This window comes from Pholcus phalangioides, unplaced genomic scaffold (assembly GCF_987345545.1).
Source record: "Pholcus phalangioides strain wild (caught in Gottingen) unplaced genomic scaffold, Ppha-v1.0 ptg000016l_1, whole genome shotgun sequence".
Taxonomy (NCBI): domain Eukaryota; kingdom Metazoa; phylum Arthropoda; class Arachnida; order Araneae; family Pholcidae; genus Pholcus; species Pholcus phalangioides.
Window position 1 is genome coordinate 2,072,079 of NW_028301609.1, and position 24,779 is coordinate 2,096,857.

General features: G+C 34.3%; 1 protein-coding gene across 1 annotated transcript; it reads right to left on the reverse strand.

The window, feature by feature from the left end:
• Positions 1–1,234: 1,234 nt before the first annotated feature.
• On the reverse strand, positions 1,235–20,435 carry LOC149074870 (uncharacterized). Its single transcript, XM_089245803.1, has 12 exons — positions 19,777–20,435; positions 16,965–17,127; positions 13,340–13,398; positions 12,090–12,161; positions 11,843–11,909; positions 11,503–11,575; positions 11,100–11,381; positions 7,129–7,351; positions 5,354–5,442; positions 5,026–5,252; positions 1,742–2,908; positions 1,235–1,623 (listed from the first exon to the last, which is right to left on the reverse strand). The coding sequence occupies exons 1-12, from the start codon at positions 20,275–20,277 to the stop codon at positions 1,544–1,546; spliced, it is 3,003 nt and encodes a 1,000-aa protein (XP_089101929.1). The 5' UTR covers positions 20,278–20,435; the 3' UTR covers positions 1,235–1,543.
• Positions 20,436–24,779: the final 4,344 nt, after the last annotated feature.

The window sequence follows — 24,779 nt, forward strand, 5'->3', positions numbered from 1 at the left end:
CACCAGAGGCCATTAATAAAGCAAATTTCAGAACTTCCATAAAAGATAGAATAATTTCCAAAAAACCTCTGAAGTTTTAAAGGCTGATCTTCAAAAAAAAAAAAGAGATATAGCTCAATCTAATGTTGCATCTGATGAAAGAAGGCACCACCCTTTTCTTGAAACAAAAAACACAAGTTCTTTATTGCAATAACTTACAAGTAAAAAAAATCCTAAACAAAGATTGAGTGAGGGTTCATAATTGTCTATCCATTATAATGTTAGTCTGTAATTATATAAAACAATCATAAAAAGTCCTCTGGATGAATCGCTAAAATCCTGATAATACATAATTTATAACTTAAGTCATTTTTCATAAAAACAATTGCTAAAAAATTTCCTAACATTCACAAATTCAATCTGTGTCCGATGCATAATTTATAATTAACTTTTGCATTGGTCAAGGTTGTGTTTTGCATCAGAGAACTACTACTTTTCAAATATCTGTTATCAAATACAAAAAAAAAATTTAAACTCACACAATTCACACAAATAGACAGCGTGATGAAATAACAAAACAGCCTTCGATACATGAGATATGCAGAGAAGTTAAAACATAAGCTTTTTAAGTAAGTACTCAAGTCAAGTCACATTTTTCTCCAACAGGCATATATTAAGTGCATCGAACAGTGTGATATTTAATCGAGATGCATGAGGGAATAGTATACATCAGGCATTCAATCCACTCATATATAATCTGTTACTTTTCTTCACTATAACACGCACACACACAAAAAAATGTATAGTCATTTAAAACTTCATAACGAAACAAACCACAATATACAAACTGCTCACATCATTATAAAATAAGCAGATTTGTGATGACATTTAGATATATGTATGACAAAAAAAAATAATAATCACACATATACACTCACAGAAGCATAAATAACACTTTATATTATATATTTTTTCCATATATTTATATTTTATTTACACAGGTAAAACACTTTACATTTAAATATAGACATTTTTCTTTTTAAATTTCATAATAGCCACAAATTTTACATGATTGATCGACTAGATACATGGATTATACACATATTTTTTTTTCACACATAATTTAAGAGCATCAATCCAACTGTACAACAATGTCTGAAGGCAGCATTTCCTCCCCTCTCTCTTCTTTGTCTTCCACACTCACATATATTTAATTTATATATATATATACTTTTATTATTTTTCTTTTTTTTTTGGCAAAATGGCACTTGCTAACATTTATCAATGATAATCATTGTATAAATCATTGAATGAACTGGTGCTAATAGAGGATCAACCAACACAGAATTAAAAAAACAACACGCACACACAAAAAAAACTGGTATAAAGACACAGCAAATAATATCAATAACTTAAGTGAGCAAAAAAAAAAAAAAAAAAGGTTAATGAGCGCTAGTTCGGGGGGGGGGGGGGGGGGGACTCACAGATCCCATGGCCTATAATTTAAAACAGGCCCAGCTAAGTGATTTGGATTAAAAATATTTTTAAAAAAGAAAAACATTTTTCATTCGTTGCTTTCAACTGGTTTGTTTGAAGCGGCTGCGGCGGCAGCTGCTGCAGCAGCATAGTTCAAGTGGAACTTACCTGAAGGAAAAAAAAAAAAGTAAATTTCTCAAAAATTACTCAAATTAGAAAAGTTAGTAAATATTTTAGATAAAGTTGATATTAACTCATTAATTTGAAGAAAGTTTTAACAACCCACCTGTCTTGCAAATTTCGTCTATACCTTGTTCCTTGCATTCGATTCCTCTGTGTCCAATTTTTCCGCAATTATAACAAGTTGGGACTTTGACAAAATGAGCTGCACCGATGCTGCTGGCTGTTACAGCTACAGGGTACCCTCCATAGCACTGCGACACTGATGGAGCTATTAAGGTTGGGGTACCCTGAGATAGAGATTGTGCTGCAAATGCCTGACCGTATAATATCTCAGGTGCAATAGCAGACACTCCGTTTGGTAAGGCATATGTAAAACTGTGCCCAGCAGCAGGCAAAGCAGTGGGCTGCATGAAGCCGTTAGCTGGACCTCCTGTATGAGTCTGGATGAAAGGAATTGAGTGGTGGAACACATATGGCAATCCGATGTAAGGCAACGACACTGGAACAGCACCTTGCTGAGGAGTTGAAGCAGGAGAGAGTGATGGAGAAGGAGCTGGGGATGGTCGTGGAGCACTCGAAGCACACAAACAAGAAGTTGTTGAAACAGAGTTTGATCTACCAGATCCATCGGATGGAGCTAATATGTAGCCAGAATTATGAGTATAAATGTTCTCAGTTGGCTGAGGATGAAGAGGGGTTTTTGGCAATGACTCACTATCATGAGATGGCTGGACGGCTTTTTGCATTTGCCGACCGATGCCGTTATTCCCAGTCGCGACACAATTCGTAACCACAGTCACATTACCATTCTTGTTCGAAGCGAAACTGCAAGTGGCACTGGGAGCTGTAGCACACGATGAAGTCACAACGGGGAATGGGCACAAAGTGGTGATTGGCAAACCAGTCGATGATGAAAGAACACGTTCTGGGGTACCAGCATGCGAACGCTGCTGTGAAGATGGCATATGAGGAAGAAATGTAAGTGCACTTGGCAATGGAACCCTTGAAAACTGGCTATCATAAATCACTCCTGTTGAGCTTATGTGCAATCCAGCATTTGTACGGCACTGAATCGGCAAAAACGATGGCTTATGGGCTTGCACTGGTAACTGAACAGATCCATAGCCAACAGGTACAGATACAACTGATTGACGACAGCCAACTACTTCTCTGCTGTTCTTTGGATAGAGAAAGTTGTCCTCCAACTTCTTTGACAAACTTTCTTGAGGTGAATTATCAGAGATATCACCTCTGTTTTTACAGGGTGTACCTTGGAAAGATGGGAAAAAAACAATCAAACTTTCTTGCTATTGACATAAACATACAATTTATGCAACTATTTTCACTCCTTTCCCAAACAAAAGCTGCATAATGCATCGAGCATCAAATATTAACTTTATACAGTGAAACTTTGATACATTATCCTGTGAGCCACGGAAAAAAATCGCTACAAAGAAATAATTATATTAAGAGGCATCATGGACATCAGTTGACACTAAATATTTGCTATGATTAGTGTAATTCTTGATTGTTTTAATAAGAAAAGAGCTTATATGCACTTTTAAAATAAATCAAACTATTTGAACTTAGAAAAATGTGATGGTTTAAACAAAAAAATACTCCAGTAATTTAATCACCAGAGAATCAATTACCAAAATTTCCCATAATTAATCTTGGGTTAAGATTAACTTTAAAAGTTGATAATCAGCTCCTGTGGCTAATTTGAAGCTGTGGCCCACTCAAAAACTTTTATTCCAACTTGTGAGGGATTCTAAATAATTTTTATAAAATTTCCTTACACCGTGAAATGTCCATATAACAATATTGAAGGATGGAAGAATCGCATCATTATAAAGTAGTCATAAAAATAAAATATATCAACACTATGAAAGTGCATTAGGACCTGAAAGTAATATAGTTGTATACATAGGTGCCAATTCCCAGACTTGAAAAATCTGTAGTTTATCACGTAACAAAGTATTTCCCACCACAAAAAACATGTAACACAAATAAAAGGGGGAAAACTAGTTTTTTTTTTTTTTTTGGATTGCATAATAGGATAACCACATGAGCCATTTTCAAAAGATGTTCCATATTTTTTGCCAGCCTCAATTATTATTTTTTTATAGAAATGTCCCGCTTTTTCCTGTAATTTTGAATTTTTTATCAATCACTGAAATCAAGGATTAAAATTATGTTGCTAAATTTATAAAAGAAACATTAAACTTCTTTTTCCATTGTTATTTTCAGGAGCACTTCATTTACCACCATTGGTGATTTTATCAATAATTAGCAACTTTGCTTACTTTTGGCGTCATATTTAAAAATTGCTATTTTCCTGTACGTGCGAGAAATCCTAATTCTACATTTTTCCTGAGAAAACATAGTTAGCCTGGCATCGCAAGGACTGAAAGAGTAATTTGCTTTAAGAATTTTTCAGTCTTTTCAATTTTTTATTGAACGTGAAATACAAGCAATTTACAGTTTGAAGCTTCATCAATACAAAAAAATCTAAGAATCAACTTCTTTTTCTCCCTAAGACAAACATCTATTTCATTCATCCTGAGTAAAGCACAATTAATGATTTTTAGGAATTTTGTATGAAGAGATGAAAGATTGGAGGAATCTGGTTTTTGACCAGAAGAATTTAATAAGGTTAAAAAATCAGAAGGCTTCCCGCGTAAATCAGAAGCATTGGCGCTTGTGTATATGTAAGTATCGTATAAAGAGGATTTTCCCTACATTTTAAAAAAATTCCTCAAAGATAATGTCTAATACTTAACAAGTTATATTAGAAAATTCTCAAAAAATTTAAGGATAAAGTTAAACAACAAAATTCAGTTCTATTCAAATATAACTCCATTCTAATTATGTACATTCATTCTCCTTAACAAAACCCCAGAACTTTTCTACAACTCCCAACTCCATCTTGTCTTTTATCACCACAGAATCTGTTAATCATGACAGTAACCAATTGTCCAGGGAAAATATACTGTAAGAATTTTGTATGTTTGTTAAATTTTTTTTTTCCTTTTAACTTGAAATCAAGTGTTTCGGACTCATGAAGCTGGGCACGAAGAGACCACAGCAATGGGATAAGTCCAGTAACAAAGTTCTGGCATTCATTCAGTTCGGTTCAAGTTATATATTTTTTTAAGTTCTTGAATGAAAATTATGTGTTGCTTATGTGAAGCTGCAGAGTTTCTATACAAAAGTTCTTTCACCGGTCATTTTTCTGGATGTAGCTTATACATCTCGATGGATCATTTATCAGAAATCACAGTAATACGATGTTTAATCGATTATACATTATATATAAGGATTATTTTCCCGAGTATTTTTTGCCAGCGAATCACAAAATCAAGAAAACTAAATTCATTGACTTACTCTTTTCACCTGATGTATCTTCAGAGCTGGAACTATTGGAACTATTTTGGTTGCATATTTCACTTGGGGAAGGACTCTGAGGAGGACTCGAATATTCAGAACATACAGGTGAGCTGTCGTTGCTCATATTATGTGCAGGCATACCAGTTTTTATGGTCCCTTGTATAAGACTAGTCGAACTTCTGGATATGACCTGATTATTCAAACCGTTAGGAGGCAGAAATGATCTAAAAATAACAATGAATTAAAGCAATTTGAAAAAAAAAAATTACAAAATGTAGCAACTAAATTCCAACCTAATTTAGCTAAAATACAGACAACACCATACCTTATGCTATCAACGATTCTCTTAATTTTTGAAGTGGTATCCTTTGGAATCCCAGTGGACTCTAATTCTTCCAAAGTCATGGCTTGAAGCTAAAAGATAATACACAGGATTTAAACAGACTGAAAACCAATGAAACAAAACAATACAAGAACTGAAAACATTTTTTCACATTACACCATTAAAATTTTACAAATTTTTACACAGCTTTCTACAAAACTGAATGCATTTGTGTGTAACATTTTTTTTATTCCATTGATTATACACAGATAAAACATGCAGAAATTTCAATTTTGGGGGATTAAAATTACATGTCCTGTTTACATGGGAAATGGAAAAGGCGGGGTTAAAACATGCTTCAAAAATTTTCACCAATTCATGCTCTATTTCTTTCCTTATGAGGGAAAAAAAGTCATCAAGTGGGTGCTAGAACTCCCAACGCTACTGCAATATTACATATGTAATCAAAAGCATTGTTTACATATTACACATGTAAAAAGGGCTTATGGCTCCTTACAATCAAAAATCATGTTAAATAAAATAATACTTTGATGACATTATAACAAAACAATTTATAACTAACTTTAAGAAAGATCCTCCTATACGATAAATTACATTAATCTGAAACTCATTTTTCACGTTAATCCTTGTTAAGTGTTGATAGAACATGACAATTTTGATGGTAGAATGTGTTTCAGGTTCAGTAAAAATAATAATGTAAAGCTATCCATTTATTATCATAGAGAAGCCATTTAAAATATGAATGCAGCATAAAATATCAAACTAGAAGGTGGGAAATCAAGAAAGGGCCCCTAAAACCAAACTTGCCTGTTTGATAAAAATTTATCAAGTTTGATAAAAATGAATACGACTAAGGTTTATAAATGGCATTTTTTTTTATTTTTGAAAAAGTTAGTTTTTTCCTAAAATTGTCTATTTCCTTGTGATTTATTGAAGTGTGTGTGAAAAATCTCCTATTGGACAAAAAAATCGAATGTACGGCTCTCACTAATCTGGCATATATTGGTTTAGGTTCTGTCGGATTACCGAAATCGCTGGAGTTGAAAAACTCTATTTAAATAGTATAAAGAGTATGGTGCACAGACATAGTAACGTTTTGCCGTTTCATACTCATAACAAACCTGCCAAAAAAAACACTGGACGCGACAGATTAGCACATGGCCGGATTGCACAGAGTGTAATGTATTTTGTTTAGATGATGTTTCATTTCTGTCACTTTTAGCTAGCATATTTTTCTCTCTATACCTTTAATTTAACAAAACTTAAAAAAAAAGAACCACAAAATGAAGACCTCAAAAATAAAGAGAATGAAAACAAAATGAAGAGAATGAATTGAGAAAAATTGGGGCCACTTCGGCCATTGTGAATAGGTATATGAGCTATTTTTACTTATCACAAAATCTTATACATTATCATGAATAATTGTAAGCTGCAAGCTGAAAAATAACTTTAAGATTATTTTTTTCATTTAAGAATTTGAAAATACTACAGACACAAGAAATGAAATGTCATAAAATGCAGTGGTTCTTAACCAGGAGTCCTCAGAGAGAGGTTTCAAGGGGTCTGTGAGCTTGAACGAGAAAACATTTAATTTGCTGTTTTTGCATTAGTATATTATGGTGAATATTATTCTAAAAAGGGGTCCATGGCCTTCATCTAATTAGCACAAAGGGTCAGCGGAACACAAAAGGTTAAGGAACCATGCACTAATGCAAAGAACAAATTTCTAAAATAAAAACAAAAGAGAACCATCTTACCTCTTCTAACCTGTAATGTTTGAGAAGATCCCAATATTCATGAAGATGTTCTTTTGCAAGCAGCTTCTCAAAAGCATAATTTTCAGAAGTGAAAAGCCCACTGGAGCGCTCGTTAATCCTGTGAACCCAAGGAGATACAGACCTGGAATTGGTCTGAGAATTTGGTGGTGACACATATGGAGTTGCCATTGGAGAATTGACAACTGGAGACTGAGCATCTGTGCTGCTTGGAATAAAATAAAGTGTGTACATTAAAAAATCAAATATTTGATTCAAGGGAGAGAGCGGGGGGGATCACTGGCCAAGAAATGTTAAAATGAATTATGCTGAATAAAACTATAGGCCTATCAAAATAATCTGTATAAAGCTATGCAATACGGCTTTGGGTCTAAAAGTTTGATGAAGCTCAGAATTATTGTCATGAATAAAATGTTATGAGTAACTCTTTCACTACCACATTATGAAAAAATAAAAATTATCATGTAAATTTTTTGGCTATTTCATTTTAATTCTAATTAAAGCCCAAAAACAAAAAAAATTGTTTTCAAAAAATTATTCAGTATGAAACAAATTAATTAATCTGGTTTACTTGAAAAATTCGCCAGTACTATACACTTACAATAAATTAAAAAAAAAAAAAAAAAAAAATACAAATTCAAATACAGTAAAACCTTGTTAACTCGTAACCCTAATAAGTCGTCACTCCGGTTAAGTCTTCAGTTTTCTTCGTCCAAGTTTAGTTTTCATAGATAACAATGTTATAAAACCCTCGTTTACTCGTCGCTAATTTCGGTTAACTCGTCACTGTGGGAAAGCTTGAGAAAGAGAAAAAGATGGTTTCTATAGTTCCAATAAAAAAGAGAACTTCCAAATGGGAAGAGATTTATGGTTTCCAACCTCTTTTTTCTTAAAGTGTCCAGAACATCGACCCCCCCCCCCCACCCACGATTGAGGGAGCTGGAAACAAAACTTTTACTACAAAATCAGTCATCAAGCTGCTAGGGGTGGGGTCAACTGGTTTCACTTCTTACTTATATGGTGGTCCACTGAATAGCCACTAAATGGGATTGGGGTTCTGATGCAACACATCCATTGCCCCCCCCCCCCCATGAGCCTGAGCCTGCCATAGATTCTCCGAAGTTGAAGAGAAAAAACAGAAGACATTCTTGCATTGTTGAATGACTGCACGCGGACGGCAGTTTTGACGAGAAAAAAGAAAGTGTCTTCTTTCAGTTGTCAAGACATACCCTATGATGACATGAGCTCCAAAAATTCTGGTTCTTGTCAGTGAATGCTATATACGTGATGTAAGTAAATTGCTACTTCTAAACTGTCTTACAAACGTTTTCACATTAATGATGTCTCAAAAGCGGAAACTCTCATCTTTATGTTTAAAGGAGAAAAAGGATTTGGTTGCTCTTTTTGAAAAATCTAATGTTTCGAAGTTTGCTTTTGCCAAGGAACACGGTATTACGCGGACCATGTTGAACAATATCTTATCGTCCAAAGGAAGTATAGAGGCAAGTGATTGCATGGACCCAAGGAAACGATTGCGAAAATTAAAATTTGAAGTTGTCGAAGAAGTCCTTCTCAGATGGTTGAAATTCATTAGATCAGAAAATGTCCCAATTTCCGCTGTTATTCTGAGAGAAAAAGCCCTAGAAATTGCAAAGGAACTTGATGAAGGTTTCAATGCCAGTAATGGTGGATTCAACGCTTCAAGAAGAGACATAGTCTTTCCTTTAAGAAAGTGAACGGGGAAGCAGCATATGTTAATGTCAGTGTGGTAGAACACTGGAAAAATCACATCCTCAAGGACATTTTAGCACGTTATTCTGAATCAGATGGATGAAACTGGACTATTTTATCGTCTTTTGCCTGATAAGACTTTAGCATTTAAGGGAGAAAAGTGTACTGCCAGTAAACTAAGTAAACAACGTGTGACAATTTTGCTTGGTGCGAATATGGATGGAACTGAAAAGCTAAAGCCTCTGGTGATTGGAAAAAGCAGGAAACCTTGGTGCTTCAAGAACATTAAATCCCTCCCAGTGGATTATGATAGCAATTCAAATGCTTGGATGTCATCAATAATTTGGGAACAGCAAATTCGTAAATTGGATAAGCAATTTTCAAATCAAAGAAGGGAAGTCGCTATCATAGTAGATAGATGCCCGGCTCACACTCGTATTGAAAATTTGAAAGCCATCGAAATGATATTTTTACCCCCAAATGTTACCGCACTTCTCCAGCCCCTCGATCAAGGAGTAATTCGAGAATTCAAACGAGGTCATAAAAAATTGCTTATTAAAGATTTACTTAAAGCTGTTGAAGAAAATGAAAAGTTTGAAGTGTCTGTTTTAGATGCAATTAAGTATACCCACAAAAGTTGGAATTTAATAACACAGAAAACAGTGAAAAATGTGTTTAAACACGCAGGGTTTGTGAGTAATGATCAGCAAAGTGTGGTTGAAAATGAAGACCCTGATTCTGATACTTTTCCCAATTCATTGGATGACATAAATCTTCAAAACTCAAATACTCCCGATATCATTGATTATATGGACGTTGATAGCAACCTTGCAATATGTTCAGAAGCGACAGTGAAAGCGTTATGTGCGGAACTGTCAGAGGAAAAACAACATAACAGTTCAAGTGACGAAAGTGACATAGAGGAAATTCGTTTGCCACCTAAAAAAACAGAAGTTCTTGAAGCTTTAGAGACTGTTCGAGATTACCTTACATCTGTTCAAGGAACAACCGATGAAGAATTCAAAGCACTAAATGTGTTAGAGAAAGAAGTCATTTGTTTTAATAGCTGCTCTGTTCAGTCTAAATTAGAAAATTCCTGGAAAAAACCATAAATGCACCTGTATACATACAAGAAAAGTAAAATTCGAAAAGGTAAAAGTTTTTTTTTTTGTGATCTGAAAAAAAATTTATTACTGTTGCAAGTATTCTTTAATACAATGTCCAAGTTATTCTTTAATACAATGCTATGCAGTGCAACCTTTCAAGAAGTGTCCCCTTATTCAAAGGTAGATTAATTCATATTTGAAGGTGACAGATCATGTAATGGAGGACTTAAAATAGTTTTGTGCCTTATTTTATTCCCTAAAACGGAGGTTTAACTGTATATTTAAATTTTATAAAGTTTTACAATAATGCACATTTAAAGTGACGGCACTCCGCTTAAGCCGTCAAAATTTTTCGATAACTTGAGGTCACGACTTATCGAGGTTTTACTGTATGTTGAATAATAATGAATATTTATTTTATTACCTATAATACATAATTTGATTTATATATTTGTAAGGGAACCCATTTTGCGAAAGCAGTTTTTTATTGCATCAAATTTTTGTGTAATGCAGTAAACCCTTTTACAGGGGTGAAACATCTAGTTTTTTAAATATGCTAATTATTAGAATTCCGTTGTCCCACACTTGCGTTGTCATCTGGTAATTGTAAAGTAACTATACAGACTTTATACTTCAAAATACCAACACCCAGCAATGTATATAAGGGATGTCACAGAGTTTAAAAATTAGTAGTACTTCAGATTACCGTCATTAGTGAAAGGATTAATTTCATTTTTGAATTTTGTTTGATATAAAGTTAGACAAATTGAAACAACATCCCACAGAGTAATTGAAAACACTGGAATTGCCTTGAAATCGACATTTAATGGAAGGTTTTTTTCAAGAAAAATATTTGCTTTTTACCTAACATCAAATTTACATATTTTCTATCAAAGTTCTACTAAACTGTGTGTGTGTGAGATATTTCAATTAAACTTAATATCACCTGCTTTATCATTTTGGCACTCAATATTACGTGTTTATACTATAAATTTTATCACAATAGTAATACATTCCAAAAAAAAAAAATCACTAACATAAATACTGATGCATTGAAATTAAAATCATAACTATCATGCAAATGTTAGGCTGATGAAAGTAGAAAAATTCACGTACCCATTTTCCATGGTCTTCTTTGCAAATTGTTGACCAGCAGGATTGGCCATTTGGGACGATATTCTTTGACGATTTTCCAGTCTTTTAGCTGGCGATGATTCTGATATGTGAGAATTATAGATTGTGAGCGACCGTAATCTAGGACTCTTAGACTCCTCGGGTGGTAAATTTTCATTACGATTGTTTCTTGCCACAATAGAACGAACATGGCCAGGAGGTAAGAAAAAGTTGATCACATTATCACTTTGCATAATGTGGCTGGGTAAATGAGAGTTCAGCTGCCTATATAATGTTAAGAAAATTAGTAAATAATAATTGCAGTTAAAAAGGAAATGAAAAAGTTTCAAGCTCTAGAATTTTATTTTTTAAAACCTGAAGCTTGAAAAATAAATTTAATACCTACCAAATATACTCTGAAAGGCTTCCTATGAGACTCTCATTTAATGAATCTTGTTTGCCGCAGGAATTTATAAGTGCTATGAAAATAGAAAAAAAAAATCAATGAGAATGAAATGAATAATTGACCATAATCAATTTGTTTGATTTTTTTTTATCAGAGTCAAACCTTGTATTTGAGAAACCCAAAAGACCAGGACAAATTTCATGTTATCCAATAAAACTTTAATTTTATATTTTCACTTTGACAAGGCCAAATACATGTTTTGTGAAATTGGTATTTCACAATAATAAGGTTTGACTGTATGTCTATGCATGAAAATTAAAAGAATGACATATGTACTCACGTGGAAGGTGAGGAATATACTTCTCTTTATTAGGAGAATATTTATCTTGAGGGAATGACTGTAGCAACTGTGTAAAAATGAAATTAGTAAATAAGAGAATTGCAGTTAAAAAGAAATGAAAAAGTTTCATTTTTGAGACAACGATGAACAAAATTTCAAAATACACGTTAATGAAATAAGAAACATAAATTTACAAAGCTTTATAAATTTAAAGCATATTATACACCTATACGTCTGAAAATCTCACTTTTTGATGGAAGACAGCTATTTCATATGGGGTCTTAAACACATCAATTATTTTATTTACTCCCAGTGAAACCTTGAAAGAAATCGGGAAGAAAATTTAAACATTTTTAATTTGACACATATTAAGCAGATATATGTATTTTGATTACATGTATTTTGAACAACAATTGTTACATATGATAGTATTTATAGTTTTCTTTCTTTTTGCATGAAAAATATTGATATTGCATTGCAATTACGGTGTCTGAAAAAAAAAAAATTTATGTCATATTGTTCCTTAGATAATTTTAAAAAAATCACAAGAAAATGAAGAGAATGAAAATACAGCCAAACCCCACTTATAACGAAGTCAGAAAAAACAGCAAAGCCATTCATTATACGCAAACTTTGTTATATCTGTACTGGTTTCGAAAATTGTACGTTTAGGTAAAATAAAACTTTTTACATGCGATATATATTTTTCAGTAATCTGAGCACATTCTTAAAATCAGATTTAAATAATATATTTTAATAAAGATTAAAAATTTAATTAAAATTCTGCATGATTGAATACAGCAACAAAAATTTGTCTTTCCCTTGATATTTTGTGTTTTATGATCATTTTGGCCAAATAAGCATACAAAATGTAATGCCTTTTCTTTTAGCATAAAAACATTTTAGCTTTCAACCAACTGTATAGCTACAATTTTTAAAGTAATGTGAGTAGCCTTTTTGAAATTTTGGACATTCTGAAAATTAATTTGCACATGATGAAACCACCACAACCTATGTCTGAATCTAGCTTGAGAATGGCAATGTGCAATAACGGTGGTTTGGAGTAGATTCTTGGGAATAAATCCCAACCCTTTCTTCCTAATGAGGTTTTCTGCAAACAAAATAAGATTTAACAGAGAAAATTATAAAAAAGAAGCAAAATGGGCTATTTTGGGTACTGTAAAATCCTTTCTAGAATGTCTTTTAGAGAAAGAAAGGTGACATTATCAGTTGCAGAAATGTAAATTTACAGATAAGATTTAGATAAGATTACAAAGAAAATTCCATGTTCGAAAATCAGCCAAAAAATTAGTTATGAACGTACTTTGTTGAAATAGGTGTTTGTTATAAGTAATCAAAATAACATTGATAAGCAATACAAAAAAATGTGTTATAGGCAAACATTTGTAATATCCGTGTTTGTTATGAGTGAGTTCTACTGTACAAGAGTACGAGCAAAAAATTATTTAGCATGCAAAAATTTTCTAAAAAATTTACCCTTATTCTGTAGGCCATTTTCTTGTGTGGTGCTTTCCCTTTTATACTCGTTATATTGGCTGCAAAATGAAAGGGGAAAACAATTTATATTATAAATTTTATACAAATTAAAAAAAATTAAAATCTGTTTTCTTTCATAAGTACTGTACATAAAAGCAATTGTTTTTTTCAATGGGACACTAACCAAGACACATAGGAGAAATTCCTTATACAAAAACTTGAACAACAGTTTTTTGGCTTTAAAACACTAAGAATTAAGTAGCCATCAATGAATTTGCGTGTGCAATATTAATAGTTTGTGTGTTATTATATCATAATTGTTTCAATTATGCAAAATGTATGAACCTGTGGAGGACTGGACAACTGCCATGCAGAGTTTAATATATTTTTAAAACTATTGAAAAAAATATACATATACTTTATAAAACAATAAACCACCATTACAAACTACAATAATAAGGATATTGCTGAACCAACATCACTAAGAGTATAACCCTTATAGACCTGCTGGAAGGACATTCACGTCCCTTGAGGTCAATAGTGTTTGTATATGTACACATCTTTGTATTTTTGTATAAGTAACAAAAATCCAATACTTCCTATATGTGTCCAATATTTTCAATATAGTAGTAACCAATTGCTGATTATGAACATTTTCAGGCACGATATAAAAGAATACTTACAACATATCCTTTAGCCTATAAACCATCACCCGATATTTGTCAATATGCAATGTTTTAAAATAATTTTTCACATTCAGCATGAAAATTGTGATCTATATTTTCAATAGAATAGTCAAGCTATTTTTTTTCAGGCATGGTATAAACCAAAACTTATAACATTTTAAACTTGATATCAGGATTTCTAAATTCAATTTTTTATTAATAAGATAAAATCCCCCCCCCCCATTTAATTAGATATAGAGAGCAGGGTTTGTAAATATTTTAAAAATATATTTTTTCTGAACTGAAAATTTCAGACCATTCTCGACTAAAAATATACAAATACAAAGGCCACAACAGGTAAATTGCCAACAAGGTGGCTTAAAAAAAAGATGTCATTAAAAATATGATAGCCGAATATCTAAACTATATGTCAAAAATACAGCAACCCAATAAGAGCAATAAAAAAAACCAATAATTATGATAAAATATAAATATACTGCCCATAAAAAATTATGGTTGTCTCATCTAAGTATAGATAGCTTCCCGATTTATCCCAATATGTTTATTGTATTTCTTTTTAAATGTGTCAATTGTGCTAGAATTAATGACCCTGGAGGAGTAAGACATTCCTATATATATTCACTACCTAGACCAGTGATTTCCAACGTGGGTGTTAACGCCCCCTTGGGGGAGATGGAAAGTTCCGGGTGGGGGGGGGGGGGTAGACGTTATGGGTATAACATAGGATCCTATGAGTTAGATTGCTTTGGGGGGCAATGGGAGAAAAAAATTTCTGAAGGGGGCGATAGGACAAAAAAGGTTGGGAAACTGATCTAGACCGATGACATCACAACCTAGAATTGTCCTTTACCAATTGATCTTACCAACTGGTGTGCCGTTGTTGAAGCAGTTGATTGATGATGGATAAAATTGACCCCGAGTTAGTAATACATCTCTTTGCAAATTTTAAAAACACTTCAATCACATCCCCCCGACATTTGCGCTCTTCCAATATAAACACTTTCAAAAAATCCAGTTTCTCTTCATAGCTTAAGCCTCGCGTGCCATCAAGAGCATGCATGGCTCTTCTCTGTACCCACTCGACCCAAGCCAAAAAATGTCCCTCAGTGAGTAGGGTCTCCAAAACTTGATGGCATATTCCAATCCAAGCCGAACTAAACCCCCAGAGAAGTGGATCACTTTAGGAGGAAAAAATATAGATGTCAAGTATAACCAAAATGCAGCAACCCAACCAATATTAGACCATTCTCGACTGAATAGTTTTAATTTTGAAACATCTGTTCATCTATCTATTTACAGATGAACTAAATAATTTCTGATTCAAAAATTCATTTAAAGATGAAAATATCATATTTTTCAAAACGTAAATATTGGATATATATATATATATATTGACTGATATATATTAACAAATCCTGTTGCCCTGAGTGGCAAATTTTAAGTATAGGAACAAAAACCACTGTTAAGAAATCAAAATTGAGTATATCCCCTTACAAAAATCCTAGTTAGAGCCCCAGATATGTGCTTTCAACTACGCTATATTGAAATATCACCACCATGGTTGAACTGTGAATAGGCATGGAACAATAACAATTCTGAATTGAGTAACACCCAATGCAAGCACAATAGAAGCTTTTTTGTAATTCTGAGGTATTCATGATTTTATATTCATAAAAATGGTGTAAAAAAGATATGGGTTATGCAGTTGAACTTGGTTAATTTGAAGAACAGTCATTGCAAAAAAAAAGTTTGAATTATCAAATTAATGTATCCTGGATCTGTAAAATGCCCACAAATTGCAACTTAATCATAAGATAATTATCATTAAAATTTTAACATCAGTTACGAAACAATTTCCCAAATTTTAGTAATTATAATATATATATAATTGATCTTAGCTACTACATTATTCCACTGCTCTGGAATAAACATCACTGCAGAATTCCTTGACAACACGCAAAGTCTGATTTAGGGGAACATTCTTATCATTCTTATGCCATCCAGGAAATATACTTTCATTAACACATTACAATTTCACTTTCTGATACTTTACACACTCTTAACCTTTACAGCGGCAATCCAGAGATATGTCATCAAACTTGATCTGCTTTATTTCGATCATCCCGAAATAGCTCAGGTTCTTAAGACGCTTTTATTTCTAACGTGGCAGTTACTAATATGGATCAGGAAAATTTAAAAAACTGTTTAAAGGTTAATGATGACAGGAGGATTCAGATTCTAAATGGTACACCTTGATCCATAGGTTGAACGATATAATGAAGATCAAGTGGTAAACTCTTGATGCACTCCAACTGAACAATACATTGAAATAGACATTAAATTTACCAAAGAAAATGTAGAGGAAAAAAATTAATTTTAAAACTTTTATTAGTCTTTAAAGATTTGTTGTTTAACAACTTGGTCGAGAAAAAAGCAAAGTCTGACTTCTTTTAGAATTTTTAAAACTAAATTTGCTCACAAAAATCACATTTTTCCTCCAACTTTAAACTATCTAACAAGTAAAAAAAAATTAAATTAAACGAGAAATTGTAACATTAAATTAGATAGAAAACTCATGGGGAGTTCATAAAAAAAATGTAATTTATCCAAAATTTTAATGAACCAAGTTTTACTGTGGTATGAAAATAAAATGCAATTCCTTGCCAAGAGCCAAAATTTGCCAAATTGAATCTAGCAATTTCAAGACATTTTCACTAAATCTAAATGATTTTACAGATGTGTGTTTGACCCCCTCCCCTAACCGGCTTTTTTTTTGTGTGTGTTTGCTAAATGAAACTAAATGAAACATTCCTTTCCCCCATCTTCCATCAGTATTGTTCAAATTACATATCCTGTATTGCAGCATAAATCTTAAGAAATAAAACCATGCTACTCTTACCACAGACTGGAGGATAAAATTGATAAAGTGAATAAAATACCATGATTGTTGTAACCGTCTTGGTTCCTTGGAGTTGAATATGAAGATTCTGGTTCCTTGAGTCTCTGTTGATATACTGATGCAGCATTGTAGTCTTGTATTAGAACGGGAGACATTAATGCCACAGATGGTAGAAGATTGCTTATACTCGAGCTGCTCTCAACCTGCAAGATTCATTTTTCATCATTTATTTCATAAACATGAGAGGGAAAACTTTTTGTGAAATTAAATTTTAAAGAAAGAATCTTGGATCATTATACACAAATTAGAGAAGAATGGGGGAACATTTATATTTCAATGTGGCTCCATTAAATGTCAAACACTGAGCTCATGAACATATGGAAATTGGCACCTATGGATTTGCATTTGAAACTTGAAAAATCTGTTGTTTATCATGTGATAAAATATTTTGCACCGAAGAAAGTCTGTAATACAAATAAAATAAAACCTTGGGGATTTTTTGGGATTGCATATGGTGACAATATGGTACATTTTCCTTGGACGTTCCTGTATTTTTTGCTGTCCTGAATTTGTTTTTATAAAAATGTCCTGCATTTTTTAACGAAGCCTACTTGAAATTTTAATCCTTCACTGAAAAAAAATTATGACTATAAATATTAATATTATAACATATAAATCTAATCTGACAAATGTGTGAGGTAATATCTCGCATATTTGCCATATTTTTAACTAGAATTCGTTTTAATCTACTGTGATTTCAAGTGGAGGGGTTCATTTCCCAACACAGACAATTTGAGCAACAATTGGCAGCTTTACTAACTTTTTGCACCTTATGGCAACAATTGCTGATTTACTGCACTTAGAAACCTAATTTCCCATACTTTTCTAAGAAAACATGGCCAACCTGGGATTACAAGGACTCACTGAGACAGAGCAGCGGGCCATGTTCTGGTTAGGAGAAAGGATTGCAAAGACTGAAGTAGTATTTTCTTATAAGAGATTTTTCAATCAAGCAAAGCACAATTGATGGATCATTATCTATAGTTCTGTATAGGATCTATTTCTTTCCCTTTACCTGCTGTCAAGAAAAGTTGCCTGTTTTGATCACTGCATATTTGATATTCTGCTCACTGTGATGAAACTTTTTCAAAGTGGATGCTAATTCACAATGCACCTCAAACCTCAACCATTTAGACTAGCGTTGGCAAGTTTTTCCCATATTTTCAAAAATTGAAAGAATTTAAAATTTGAACTTTTATGATACAAGCAAGTTCAGAGAATCTTAACTTACTTTCATGGCCTCTACATCCTGCAGCAGGGCTCCCCAGGCCAAAATCTTATGCAGGCTCCCTTTATGATGAATTTACAGAGTGAAAAAACAAAAAAATGGTGAAAATCGTCCCGGTCCCAGGGCTGGAGCCTTGTCAGCCCACCCCTAGTGGGGGCTATGCCTACTTTATGGAGAAATATTCAAAACTAGATTTCTTTTAACAACTTGGAATCTGCTGTTTTCCTTTGAATCAGACAAACAGGTTAAAAATAGGTCACCAAAGTGGTGGTCGGTTAAAGTTGGTTTTCTGTGGTTCCCAACTTCAAGGCATGAATGCGAGCCTATCTCCCCTTTAAGAGAGAAAGACCCACAAACAATACAAATATAATTCAATCATAACACATAACTCACTTTACTTCTGAAATATAGAGGGCAGCACTACATAGCACTCAGACTGTTAGGTACACACACAGTTACACTTCCAGCACAGCTCACTAGGTAGTAAATCGTCCATAGATGGCGATAGACCCGAGTTGCTCGGTTTGAAAGAAAGGTTAGAAATATATATGAACAAACACCATTTCTGCCAAGCAGGTTACATGTAAACAAGTTCTTAATAAAACATGTCTTTTTTTTTTAATGAAACCCAACAACATTGGAGTCCAATGTGAATGTAGAGCAGTGTTTTCTATCTGGCATTTACCCTTGTCAGATATAGAGGGAACCAAAAACTATGACAGTATGAAAAAAAATAAGTCAAATACTATTTTGTGTGTGTACACGCGCACCCATGACTTAATTATATAACGATATTTGTGCCTTATATTATGTGTGATAGCTAGCTCAGGCAAAATAAATACGCCCGGCTACTGAAATATTTGCTTGGCGCAACAAGTTTTTCTCAATTTGTCAATCCCTGTTGAAGATTCTTATCAATACACAGTTATGCATTCATTCGTCAAGTGCCTATTTAGCATCATGTTTTGAATTTTCAGTGCTGCCATCTATGGGTGGAATGTAATGATTGAATATTTGTACTCTTATAGGCCTGTTGCTCCATGTGGCGAATTTATTCAACGGGGAGATCGACTCGCATTTACACCTTGAAGTTGGAAACAACAGAAAACCAGCTTCAGCCGACCACACACATATACAAGAGATCTTTATACATAAATTGATCTCAAGACAGCCCAGAAAATGTCCACGCCCAGGGTAGTCCCTGAAACTCGCTGACACGGCCCTGCAACTAACAAAAAATTAGTGATGACCTTGAGATTTTAAAATACCACAAAAAAAAAAATAACAGCACAAGTCATTTCTTAGAAATTGCGTTACTTAAATGCTACATTAGCCGAGAACCTCATCCCAATGGAATTTACAGCTGTATATCAGGCAGTGGGAACGGCCGCCCACAACCAAAACTATAAACGGGTGGGTAGATAAATCGCACGCACACACATACGCAAATGGTATATTTATCAATTTCTTTTTTGGTACCGTCAAATACCGCTCTACGAAACGGTACGCGATGAGAAAACTCAAATTAGACCATCATTTAATCAATGATTTCTACTACACTAACCTCCGTCGATGACGACGCCTGCTGCAGGTAGTTCTCGACGGCCGTGCACAGATCGGAGAGGTAGAGCTGCTGCTCGAAAGTGAAGGCCGGATGATGGTGTGCCATCGTCAACAACAAGACCAACTCTTCGGCGCACTTGGTATCGGCTAAGACACCAGACGAGGCCAGCGATTCGATCTTCATCTCCTCGGCAAGGACCGTGTAGATAACGTTGGAGCATAGCAGGTTCGTCGAGCGCAGCAGGCTCAGCGCCACGATCAGTTTACTACGCGAGTGGACGTCCCATATATTTTTGATTTTGGAAATCTCACCAATGTTATTCGCCTTGGTTTCCTCGTCGCGGAGGCAGTAATAATCCCGGCTGCACAATTCCTCCATGCATGTCGCACAGAAACGAAGCTCCAGCGGACAGCACATGTTAAGTAGGCCGCACATGACTTCTATGCGTTTCGATCCTTTCAGTGATTTGAACCATAAGAATAACTCTTCTTTACAAACCATGGTTCATTACTGAGAGAAGTTTGTTTGTTTTTTAAATGGGGCTGCTTTTATTTTGTTTATTCCACACACAAGTGACTGAGTGAGCACTGCTGTGGGGGGGCAGACGACGAGAATGGCGAGATCACCCACTACCACCTTGTCGCCATTACTGTCAACGCAGCATCCGGGACCCTCTATCTCACGGACCAATCGCTTCCCACCAAAGTTGGGCTGCTCTTCAGTACCACTATCTGGACCTCACAATCTATACAAGATTATATTCACTTTCATTTCCAAAAAAAATATTTTAAATATGCATTTATTTTAAATATATTAGTATTTGACAAAAAATAATTTATTTTGGTGTTTGATCGGAATTCGGTCAATCTAAATTTCAGACGGTGACCTTTGGACGGCCCATTTTCTTTTAGTCATGTGAACCCAAATAAAGGTTCGTGAAAATGTGTGTTTGTTTTCCATTTTTTCCTTTCTACCCCCTTGGTCTTTGTAACCTGAATTCATTTGCATAATTTTTCTAAAAAAACGCTCCTTCTTTAGGGAAATTAAAAAAAAAATTCGGTAACATCTACTCTCGGTGGTAACTTTTAGAATTTTCTGGACCATATTGGAGAGGGGGGAGGAATTACTAGTTGGGGAAAAAAACTGATTTAGATCAGGAAAATATTTTTGGCCAAAGTAGAAAAAAAAAACTGGTTTGGACCAAGAACCAGGAGAAATGTTTTGAACCACTCAAGATATGAAGCTTTTGGGATAAATTTTTCTTCGCCCAAGTTGTCGCCGGTCGTCAATAAAAACGTTTTTTGGATGTCATAAAATATCTCAAACATAACGTGATAAAAATGGTGATTTTGAAGTCGTCAAAAATGCGTCCGAAAAAAATGATCATTTGCCGATAGTTTGACTTTCGGAAAATAGATGGCGCTATTCGAAGAAAAATTAAAAAGGTACTATTGTTGCAGAGCTTGGAATCGAACCATGAAGTTTATATTACGATAGTACGTAATACAAGCTCGATGAATCAAACCCACACCAGCAGTCATCGTGATTTGTCCTTGAATACATGCCTCTACCGATCGTACCAGTACTGATTGAGTGTTATTTTGTAAGCATTCCGCGAGTTTTGATTTTTGTTATAAATTAAATATATCCGTTAAGTAATCTGTTGAGTATAGAAGAGATGGCAGTTCTTTTCTAGTTTTCTTTTTGTCCTTAAAAATAACAAATAATTGTTATAACTTGACTAAAAAAAAGATTTTAAAATTCATTTCTTTAGTTGTACGTCTAAGTATCCACTGCATCTTTTCAATCTTTGATTTCACAGATCCTCTGATCTTCGGTAAAAAACATATGGATTCAATTTTGAGTTACATACCGTTGTTGATAAAATTCATATGAAAAATTACTAATTGAAAAATCCCTTCTAACAAAATTGCAAAGTACGTTCATTTGTGTTGTGACAATCCGTAACGAATAAGCGTAGAGATTTTGAAACACTCAGGTTCGTTAACAAACATTTTGGATAATTTTTCATATTTTAATCCGGAACAGAACTTTCCAGTTCGAAAGAAATTCGTGATTTTTATGATGCAAAATCATTTACGCCATTTAATATCACGTCATTTAATAATCTGCATGACGGATGAAGGTCATGAAATGATTTGATATTTCATTAAGGTTATCAAGTATTACGTTATTTCCTGCTTTTATTGCTTGTGGTCATTAAATGACTGAAATGACGATTTTTTTTGAATGAAGTCATTCAGAGAATGTGAGCAAATTTTCACGTCATATTTGACGTCAGGCGACTAAAGTGTAGAACCCCTTTATAAGCTCTGTATATGAAGGCGTCTTACTTGAGTGTGTTGCCATCACTCTACTAGAGCAGAGTTACTGGTACCAGCAGCCACTGAGCTAAGGAAAGTTTACTTATAGCTCAGTACCAGCAGCTCTATTCTAGTTGGTGTTGGCGATAGTGGTTTTGAGGGACATACAACCGTATCCAGGGTAACCACCATGGCCACCTCCTTGAAGCATCATTAAATCTCACATTAAAAAAGTATAGAGAAAATGGATCGATTTTTTCCCTTCATAATCGGTTTCGAAAACAAATTCCGAAGCCTGTTGTTTTAAAGTCGGAAAACGGATCGAATTAAAATTGCGGATTTTCTTAGATGCATAATTTATATAGGTCGTTGAAAAAATGCATGCTTTCAATTTATGCAGTTAAAACATCCAAATATGGTATAAAGACGCACATTTTCATTTCCACACTTCATAAAAAATAAAAGATTGAAATCAATGTTATAGAGTGTACTGTACATCGAGCTCAAAAATAGTTCATCTTTGTATTGTAGCATCATTCTCTTCTGTTTGTTAGATTTTCTTGATTTTCCATTCCTAAGAGAACTCGAAATTCATCACCCCTCCCCGCATCATTCCATCGCCCACCAAGAAGCAATATTGCCCAATTTGGGAAACACTGGCCTAGATCATAACGCTCAATCCATGTTCCGCGGACCGAATGTGCTTCTTCGACGTCATCTGATGCGGCCCGCGACCTCAAACCGAATTTCATCAAAATGAACTAAGTGACACATTTACAGATCACTTAAGTGACCCGCGGTGTAGTCTGTATGCGCGTCTAGCAGTTAAAACCTTGATGTAACAATACGGTATAAGGCTCTAAGGCTCAAGAGAAAAAGCCTCAGGCCCCTTTCACACGAAGCGGATGCGGGTCCGGATCCGCATGCCCTTTCACACGACCACAAAAGATGCGGGCGAAATGACTGCATCTCTAGTTTGAAACTTGTGCATAAGAACTATTTTTTTTTTTCAATTTTTCTAATTATTTTACTCCTTCACCCGATTTCAGTACTCATAGGCAGCCTAGAGTCATTCTTTGGTGGTTTAGTCTAGAGCCCCATAGAATATGGGTATAAAGATGCCTTCAGTTCGACCCTCACAAGCAGTCGATGGAAGAAAATATCTTAAAATATTTTCAAAAGATTTTGAAAAAAAAAATTCGATAAACATCCAATGATGTTCAAAAAAAAATAATTCAGGAGATATCAAAGACTGCAAGTAGAAAAAGGGGGAGGGGTGGAGACTCAAAATTTCTGTGCTTAGAAATATTCACATCACAATTCTGTCTTAATACTGTCTGTCTGCCAGGATTACACTATAATAATTCTTTTACTAATGCAACCAAAAAGCTGATCGGTTGCAAGTATGGACAAAAAAATGCAGTAAAGTCGCTATATCTCCTTTATCTCAGAAGGAAACGGAGGAATAGACGTATGTGGGTACATCATATTGACGAACAGGGACCTTCACATGATGTTTTTAAGGGTATTTATGGCAAGTAATTAAAAAATTCCATGCAAAATCATCTTTAAAAGTAGCCAAAGGTGCAGACGAATTCCACCCGGACCCGCATCGTGTGAATAGCTCCGTATAATCTGTATGTGTGGATGCGGAGCCCGCACTTAGATTTTGACACATGCGCCCACATCCGGACCCGCATGAACATTTCAAAGTTGCGGGCGCATTCCGCATCGTCTGAAAGCCTCTGTCTATACCAACTGTTAAAACTTCTTCCGGACCTGCGTCCGCATCGTGTGAAAGGGCCCTCAGGCGAACGAAAATCACGAAAACTGAAAAGGGACATTCGAAAATAAAAGAGAAGTGTGTGGAAAACGATCGAGTAGGATCGTCTGTTCAGTGTACGTAATATATGACATCCATACTTGTTACGGGCATTTTGTCTATTGTGGCCTTGTATTTGTATTCTAATTTTTACTAATAAATTCCGTTTAAGTTTGTCTTGATGAGTGCTTATTATTCGGGGAGAACCCAGGGACATTACATTGGCGCAGACGGTAGAATAGTGAGAAATAGATCGGACAATATGTAACGGAGTAAAAAGGCGATACGAAGAGCACTCCAAGTGTTGGAAGAACGAAGGAAAAGTGCGGGTGAACGTTTTTTTCATTAGAAAATGTTCTGCGTTTCTTTGAGGGAATTATGGCCGTATATATTATAGCCATAAATCTAATGAAGCTTTTCGAATAGACGTCATAATCATCATCACTCTGAGGGACAAACACTAGATGATCCCCATAGAGATCAATGTTAAAATTGCCGATTTTAGCGTAGAAATGTAGTGGGGTTTTCCGCCACATCAATAATTTTAAAAATTGAATTGAATTTTTGACCTTCGAAGGATTGAGTTCGCGTAGAGATACGAAGCCCAGAAAATTTAATATAAAATAATGAGCCCCAGGCCCACTTTTCAGATGGATATCCATGCAATAACATTGATTTCAACTTTTTACTTATATCTTCTCAAACACGAAAATGATAATTGTCTTATACTATCCAATTGCATCAATCCACATAGTTATGTTTTTAAATTAATTACGGGCCCATATAAATTACATTGAAGAAATTCCGCAGCTTTAATCAAGCATTTTTTAAAGGAAAAACAGGCAGATCGATAATTT

Coding starts and splice junctions, on each gene's coding strand:
- LOC149074870 (XM_089245803.1), bottom strand. CDS start 20,277: ATGGTTTGTAAAGAAGAGTTATTCTTATGGTTCAAATCACTGAAAGGA. Junction 11,382..11,502: donor AGCCTTTCAGAGTATATTTG/GTAGGTATTAAA, acceptor AACATTATATAG/GCAGCTGAACTCTCATTTAC. Junction 7,352..11,099: donor AAGAAGACCATGGAAAATGG/GTACGTGAATTT, acceptor TATTCCAAGCAG/CACAGATGCTCAGTCTCCAG.